This window comes from Littorina saxatilis, linkage group LG16, assembly GCF_037325665.1.
Source record: "Littorina saxatilis isolate snail1 linkage group LG16, US_GU_Lsax_2.0, whole genome shotgun sequence".
In the NCBI taxonomy this organism is placed as follows: domain Eukaryota; kingdom Metazoa; phylum Mollusca; class Gastropoda; order Littorinimorpha; family Littorinidae; genus Littorina; species Littorina saxatilis.
This window is the reverse complement of record NC_090260.1, coordinates 9,113,059-9,121,896: the sequence shown is the minus strand read 5'-3', so window position 1 is coordinate 9,121,896 and position 8,838 is coordinate 9,113,059. Positions and strand designations below refer to the sequence as shown.

At 41.1% G+C, this 8,838-nt stretch overlaps 1 protein-coding gene across 2 annotated transcripts in view; it reads right to left on the bottom strand.

The window, feature by feature from the left end:
- The window catches only part of LOC138950317 (calexcitin-2-like), a 46,209-nt gene extending 38,669 nt beyond the window's left edge, over positions 1 to 7,540 (bottom strand). The window contains exon 1 of one of the 2 annotated variants that reach the window (XM_070322064.1): positions 7,212 to 7,540. In XM_070322064.1, the coding sequence (XP_070178165.1) occupies positions 7,212 to 7,272 (61 nt within the window). In that variant the 5' untranslated portion in view covers positions 7,273 to 7,540. The remainder of the gene's footprint in view (positions 1 to 7,211) is intronic. The other variant, XM_070322065.1, reaches the window with a different exon arrangement.
- Positions 7,541 to 8,838: the final 1,298 nt, after the last annotated feature.

Genomic DNA, 8,838 nt, shown 5'->3' with positions numbered 1-8,838 from the left:
TTTAAGTGGAGGGTTAGTGTTATTACACGCAAAACCTTGCCAGGTCTGAAATTGTGTGCAACATTGTTTTCCGGAGAAGGACTGAGCCAAACCCCGTACTCCTAGGTTAGTTTTGCCACCTTTCATGGAGATAGGTACTCTCGCATAAGTGAGGAAATCGCTAACAGGTGTTTTGATCATTTGCTAATTTTTGAGCAAACAAAGCGCGGACTATCTGAGCATGAACAATAAAACAAGTTATCTGCGTGACCTAAAAAACAGCTGTAGTATTATTAGATTGGTAAACATGTGTATAGTTTGGGTGTGAGAGCGAGCCATACTATGACCGTTGGTCACTGCACCCGTTTTATTGGTTTCTCGTTTGGGCAGGTATAGGGAGTCATTTGAGACAATCTGCTGAGTATCTTGACGCAAAACAAAGAACAAACCTCGCAATCAGCGACAGCAAAGAACAACGAACCAGAATTACTGGAGCATTTAACGGTCGTGGAAATATACACATTACTTAATTTACCACGCTCATTAGTTAATGAACGTGATCAAACTCACACAAACGCCGTCTAGTTTGGTATCAAACAAAGGAGTTGTCCTCTAAATGCAGTGGTCGAATGATCGTGACACGTTGGATTGGTATCAAACAAAGGAGTTGTCCTCTAAATGCAGTGGTCGAATGATCGTGACACGTTGGATTGGTATCAAACAAAGGAGTTGTCCTCTAAATGCAGTGGTCGAATGATCGTGACACGTTGGATTGGTATCAAACAAAGGAGTTGTCCTCTAAATGCAGTGGTCGAATGATCGTGACACGTTGGATTGGTATCAAACAAAGGAGTTGTCCTCTAAATGCAGTGGTCGAATGATCGTGACACGTTGGATTGGTATCAAACAAAGGAGTTGTCCTCTAAATGCAGTGGTCGAATGATCGTGACACGTTGGATTGGTATCAAACAAAGGAGTTGTCCTCTAAATGCAGTGGTCGAATGATCGTGACACGTTGGATTGGTATCAAACAAAGGAGTTGTCCTCTAAATGCAGTGGTCGAATGATCGTGACACGTTGGATTGGGAAACTGTTATGTGCCCATAAATGTGTGAACTGAGTCGATTTCTTCTCCGTACAGACAGACAGGCAGGCAGGCAGGCAGTCAGGCAGGAACGTAGTCCGTGACTCCAAATCAGAGAGAGAGAGAGAGAGAGAGAGAGAGAGAGAGAGAGAGAGAGAGAGAGAGAGAGAGAGAGAGAGAGAGAGAGAGAGAGAGAGAGAGAGAGAGAGAGAGAGAGAGAGTATTGACATGTAATATTCAATTTTTTTGTTTTTATGTGTACGGTACATCCGGATATGTAATATTGTAGAATTAGCACTGGCGTTTATCTCTTTTGTTCGTGTTTGCATGTGATTGTGTTTTTTGTTTGTTTTGTTGTTCTCAATATTACGGCGAAGTTTTTGCAGGGACAGATTGCAAAAATACGTGTCTCCCCCCCCCCCCCCTCTCTCTCTCTCCCCTCTCCCTCTCTCTCTCCCCCCCCCTCTCTTTCTCTCTCTCACACACACACACACTAACGAGAGAAGGAGAGGGCTACTAGCACCACAAAATCGATGGGCAGTACAGATACCAAGCATCAGTGCGACACTCACCGGTCAAGAGTGAACCAAAGGGGACAGACGTACAGCGAACTTATTTCTGACACAAAGAGAGTCGCTCGTCAACGAACTCAGATTACTCCTGAACTCAGTTTTCTCACCGGCTTGGTTGATCTCGCATAAACTCCACATGCACTGGCTTATCCTCCCAAACGGTCCACTTATTTCAGGGAGAAAAGCAGGTCAGTTTCTTGCAAATGAAGGAACTTCGTGGTGAAATTCGATAGCTTTTACCCCAAAATATGACTCTTTTGTAGACGTGCGCCGAGCGGTTATGTCCCCTGAATGACGGAAGGGAAGGATTTTGTGATAAAGCAAATTTCTCAGTTAAAATTTCATAGTTAAAATACATGTACCATTTTGTGTGAACTAATTAGACCTTGTGAGCGCAAAGTACAACAGGTCGATCGTCAGTACTTTGTGAAGGGAGGAGGCATAGTCAGTGTGGAGTTTAAGCGAAATCAACAAGCCTGGTCAGGGCTCCTCACGGACGCCCCTCCTAGTGAGTCCCGGGACCTCGCTTCCAATTTTTGGAGGGTCCATGGACCCCCACAGCAGAATGTTAGAGGGTCCATGGACCCCCACAGCAGAATGTTAGAGGGTCCATGGACCCCCACAGCAGAATGTTTAATTGTTAGAGGGTCCATGGACCCCCACAGCAGAATGTCAGAGGGTCCATGGACCCCCACAGCAGAATGTTAGAGGGTCCATGGACCCCCACAGCAGAATGTCAGAGGGTCCATGGACCCCCACTGCAGTATGTTAGAGGGTCACAAGTGTCCAAAAGCCGAAAAGTCTCAGTGTATTTATTCCCAGACCCGGAGGTCTGGGTTATGCGGAGGCATTTGGCTGTGCGAATGGTGACATTCCGGAACTAATTTTCGGCAAACTTAGTTGTTTGCAGCAATGTATTTCAATTTTTGTGTCATTCTTTCTTGAAACTGTTACAGCATGATGCAAAATTACACTATAATAGGTTATATAATACAACAAAAAAACTATCTCAGATCTCCCACGTTAAAAATATACAAAGAACGGTACAGCGACAATCGCAAACCAACTAGTGTGATTGAATGTGTAAGGGAAGTAACTCGCTTCAACGCCATGCGATAGGGCACACAACGGTTTTTTCCCTTCGTTCATTTGTTTTGAATAATTATTGGTATTTTGTCAATGTGGGTAGCATGGAAATGTAAGCATTTGAATGTAAGTCTTAGGTACCATTGTACCCAGGAAGAGAGACGAGAGATAGGAGTAGGTTGCTTTTGTGGTCTTTGAGTTTTGTTTTTGGAAAGACATTGTTAAAGAAAAAGAAGACAATTACAGTAATGCAATATTTATTGTGAAAACCAACGATTGTACAAAGAACATGTGAGGCAACATTGATGATGTGAAGAAAATTAGTTATGATTTATACTATTATTATGTAGACTTGAGACTGAATAGCAAAAGGCGAAGTGTATGTTTTGTGGTGTGAATTGAAACAAAATGAAAAGTGTAAATATCTGGGAAATTGTGGTTTAACGACTTCGTTATTTCTTGATTGTTATTTACTATTATATTGAAGTGAATAGCAAAACGCTGTATTTGAAATTAGCATGGGATTTATATAAAAAAAAAATTAACTCTCTAAGGACGGATAACTCCCTATATGGTTTAGGCAAATGAGGCTTATTAGTATGGAAGAAACACTCATTTTTGCCCCTTGGGGCATTCAAGGCAACAAACAACCACATACATCTGATTTATAATTTAGTGAGACATAAAAAGCTGTATGATAATTTTGTAGTGATTGAAAAACAAGTCGCGTAAGGCGAAAATACAACATTTAGTCAAGTAGCTGTCGAACTCACAGAATGAAACTAAACGCAATGCCATTTTTCAGCAAGACCGTATACTCGTAGCATCGGCAGTGAAATTGACAAGAAGAGCGGGGTAGTAGTTGCGCTAAGAAGGATAGCACGCTTTTCTGTACCTCTCTTTGTTTTAACTTTCTGAGCGTGTTTTTAATCCAAACATATCATATCTATATGTTTTTGGAATCAGGAATCGACAAGGAATAAGATGAAAGTGTTTTTAAATTGATTTTGACAATTTAATTTTGATAATGATTTTTATATATTTAATTTTCAGAGCTTGTTTTTAATCCAAATATAACATATTTATATGTTTTTAGAATCAGAAAATGATGGAGAATAAGATAAACGTAAATTTGGATCGGTTTATAATTTTTTTTTTTTTACAATTTTCAGATTTTTAATGACCAAAGTCATCAATTAATTTTTAAGACACCAAGCTGAAATGCAATACCGAAGTCCGGGCTTCGTCGAACATTACTTGACCAAAATTTCAACCAATTTGGTTGAAAAATGAGGGCGTGACAGTGCCGCCTCAACTTTTACAAAAAGCCGGATATGACGTCATCAAAGGTATTTATCAAAAAAAGAAAAAATGTTCGGGGATATCAATCCCAGGAACTCTCATGTAAAATTTCATAAAGATCGGTCCAGTAGTTTGGTCTGAATCGCTCTACACACACGCACGCACACACGCACACACGCACACACACACGCACACACATACACCACGACCCTCGTTTCGATTCCCCCTCGATGTTAAAACATTTAGTCAAAACTTGACTAAATGTAAAAAGGATACGTTTGAGATTGTTGGCAGGGGTGAGCAAAAGTGTGACCGACTCAGCGAAGAGATGATCGAAGAGATTGCTTCGTAGTCTATCAGTGTTGTGACGAGCGTTGGCCAATGGTAACGAGTAAATATGTGTGTAGTTGTGGTGTGTGTGTGTTTGCGCGTTGGTTTGGATTATGGGTGTAATTTGTAAAACATATGTGACAGTAATAATGGAGTTCACATCAATGGAAAAATTGCGCTAATGTCCAGTGAAACGTTTACCTTTACTGTACCAATTGACACTAACGCAATTTTTCCACGTTGATTAACAACGTCAGCATGCGTACCAATCATTACTACATGTATTAAACTATATTTTACTGTTTCTCAAACCCACTGTCTTTAACATTTGTTTACAGTTTCACTTGCCAATAACTTGCTGCTGATGATATCTGAATCATGTTGCTGATGATATCTGGATCATGTTCAATTAACATTAACAATGTATAATTATGCCAATTATGTTTTTCACTAATGCACCAAAACTCCATTTTCTAGACTTCTTTTTACAATCCAAGCAGTTGCTATTTTTCTAACTCAAACATTTCTCGATCAATCCAAACTATTTTTAAGCTGTGTAACATAACACATTTTCTTTTCCATTTTTTATTTTTCTATCTCGTCATTTGTTGTTGACAAATAAATATAATTATTTCATAACTCAAACATTTCTCGGTCAATCCAAACTATTTTTAAAGCTGTGAGTGTGACATAAAACAATATACATATCGTCGTCGCCGTGGCAAAATTGCGCTAATGTCAAGTGAAATGTTGTTTACCTTTACTGTACCAATTGACACTAACGCAGTTTTCCCATGTTGACGACAATATTTTATTTAAAATTGATTTCAGGATTTTGTTAACATAACACATTTTCTTTCCCATTTTTAATTTTTCTATCTCGTCATTTGTTGTTGACAAATAAATATAATTATTTTCATAACTCAAACATTTCTCGATCAAACCAAACTATTTTTAAGCTGTGGGTGTGACATAAAACAATCTACATATCGTCGTCGGCATGGAAAAATTGCGCTAATGTCCAATAAAACGTTTAGTTTTACTGTACCAATTGACACTCGCGCAATTTTTCCATGTTGACGGCAATAGCTTACTTAAAATTGATTTCAGGATTTTGTTAACATAAACATTTTCTTTCCCGTTTTGAATTTTCTATTTCCTGATTTGTTGTTGACAAATAAATGTAATTACAATACCACCATCATTGCACTTGCCAATATCTTGTTACTGGTGCTATTATCACAATGGCGTTCAATTAACGGTGTTACATTTGTTTAACAATCAGTATTACATTTATTGTTTAAATGTACTTTCTTTCACATTTTGTAGTTTTCTATCCCATGATTCGTTGTTGACAAATACATGTCATTCCATTAATCCAATCCATGTGTTGCATTGTTGTGCAAGATGACTGAGTGTGAGCATAATATAACTATACATGTAGTCCATTTCAGAACATATTTACCATAAACAAAACCCTAGCTTGCATAATATTGATCGGGAACAAAACAAGATTTTTTCCTTCAAATAACTTGCGTTATTTAACCATTTCACTATTTCACCCTAGCACTCGGACAAGTGTCACACACAAACACCCTGCCATGACTGTTTTTTGAAGAAACCACTTTGACCATTCACCAAGGACTACTTTAGTAGTAGTCCTTGCCATTCACCTAAAAGTTACATAAAGGAACGTCTGGGAACCTGCTGATTTGAATCAGCAAATTTTCTTGTAAAACATTGTGGTCACGTATCGTGTACTGTGAATTGTCTTCTTCCTTGGAATATTGTAGGTGGATATGACAATCCAGGGCCCGCTCTTTTAGAGTCTAGTGCGACCCGGGACTCCCTCCATACATTTTCTAGTGCGTGTTTTCGGCTTCTAGTGCGTATAGGACGCAGGGACGCGCGCTATGGGGAGCCCTGCTGGTGCGTAAACTGAGTTCAGGAGTAATCTGAGTTTGTTGGCGTCTGTAGCTGGCAATGTACACGTCATTACTGTGACCGGTCAGTGGCCAAACAAGAGACGAAGGCACCAACAGTCGATGGTGCTGATCAAGGTTAAAACCACTGATGTATAATACGGTAAGAAAAATAACACTGAAATATGTTACAATAAAGCAAGCCAACAAACAACCAGAGAGAGAGAGAGAGAGAGAGGGAGGGAGGGAGGGAGAGAGAGAGAGAGAGAGAGAGAGAGTGAAAGAGAGAGAGAGAGAGGGAGAGAGATATATATATAGAGAAAGAGAGAGGAGAGCGAGATGAAAAGTGAGAGAGAGAAAGAGAGAGGAGAGCGAGATGAAAAGTGAGAGAGAAAGAGAGAGAGAGAGATAGAGATAGAGAGAGAAAGAGAGAGAGATAGAGAGAAAGAGAGAGGAGAGCGAGATGAAAAGTGAGAGAGAGAGAGAAGACAAGAGAGAGAGAGAGAAAGAGAGAGAGAGGGGGAGTGAGAGAAAGAGCGAGGGAGGGAGGGAGGGAGAGAGAGCGCGCGCGCGAGAGAGAGAGTTACAATCAAAATTCAGCAACAACGATCAAGACCTGTACCAACAGCCGACAAAATAATTCTTCCAACGGAAACCTTGACTGTTTCCACACGCAGGCTGAACGAAGCAACCATACCTGACCAACAACAAACCTAAGCAAGGAAGAGTCAGAAATAAAACAATTTTGTTCAAAACCATCAACAAAACCATCAACAAAACGATCAACAAACAACAGATTAGTATCTCCAACCCCCTTCTCAAACTCCCATTTCTTCTCCCTCTCTCCCTCCCCCACCCCTCCCTTACACACACACACACACACACACACATCCTCTGCATCGTTTAACAATTTATGTTAGAAAATCGTGTACTCACCATCGCCGAAGAATCCCCTGATTCTATCCATGATGCTCGCACAACAGTTTCCGAGACACATTGAAACGCTAGTCTCGGTCAGCGACAGTCCCGCGAGGTCACGCAGCGAGAGCGAGAGCGAGAGAGTGTCGCGCGGTGTCACTGGCGCTCAGCACTCTCGTCGCTCACTCTTCCTACTAGCACTTTTTGGACGACAGTTTTGATGGCCGCGTCAGCGTTCAGATGTTATCGTTGGTGTAATCGCCGCTGGTGGTGTTAGAGTTGATGACAAATTTTGCTGCGGCTTCAGTTGTTGTTGTTGGTGGTGTTGTTGTTGTTGTTGTTGGTGGTGGTGTTGTTGCTGTTGTTGTTGGTGGTGGTGGTGGTGTTGTTGTTGTTGTTGGTGGTGGTGTTGTTGGTGGTGGTGGTGGTGTTGCTGTTGTTGTTGTTGGTGGTGGTGGTGGTGTTGCTGTTGTTGTTGTTGTTGGTGGTGTTGGTGTTGTTGGTGTTGTTGGTGGTGGGGGTGGAGGTGTTGTTGTTGTTGTTGTTGGTGGTGTTGTTGTTGTTGTTGTGGGTGGTGGTGGTAGTGTTGTTGTTGTTGTTGTTTTTGTTGTTGTTGCTGCTATTAATGTTGTAGTATTTTGTGTTTCAAAGTTTGATTTTATTTCAAGTAGATTTTTTTCTGTGAAACTTGTTGCTGATGCAGCTGTTGGCAACAGTTGCGATCAAGACAGTGACGAGGGTGAAGATGATGACAGTGACGAGGGTGAAGATGATGACAGTACTCTTAATTTATTGGCTGTCCTTAGGGTCGTTGACCTTATCTGTCTCAGTCTTGTGTGACGTATTGAGAATCAATGGGCTGCTGCTGTCACACGTCGTTTGACGAGGGCACCTGTTGAACGTGCTGTTTCCCCCCTGTAGCCTGCAGACTTGTCATGCTGTAAACAACTTTGCGACTGCGTGCCGATGAAACGTCTATCCTGAAACAGACAAGTTGTCATAGTTTATCGGACGTCTATGTAGCCTACAAATAATTTGTAAGAACAAAAAACCACGAAATTAAAATTCACACACACACACACACACACACACGCACACGCTCATTCTCTCTTTCGCCCCCCTTCTTTCTCTGTCTCTCTCTCTCTGTCTCTCTCTCTGTCTCTCTCTGTCTCTCTCTCTCTCTGTCTGTCTCTCTCTCTGTCTCTCTCTCTCGCTCTCTCTCTCTCTGTTTATCTCTCTCGCTCTCTCTCTCTCACTCTCTCTCTATTCCTCTCTCTCTGTCTCTCTGTCTCTGTCTGTCTCTTTCTCTGTCTCTTTCTTTCTTTCTTTCTCTCTGTCTCTCTCACTCTCTCTGTCGCTCTCTCTCTCTGTCTGTCTCTCTCTCTCTATCTCTCGCTCTCTCTCTCTCTCTCTCTCTCTCTCTCTCTCTCTCTCTCTCTCTCTCTCTCTCTCTCTCTCTCTCTCTCTCTGTGACTATCAAATACAAAGGGATTGCACATAGTTTGTATAGTTCTCATCTGACACATCCATACTGCATGCTATCTAATCCCTTTGATTGCGTAATTTGCATCTGCAATCAGTGTTTGAAAAAAAACACTTAAAGCAGCCATTACTGCACTGAAACCATTGTGCCATGTCTAGCGTA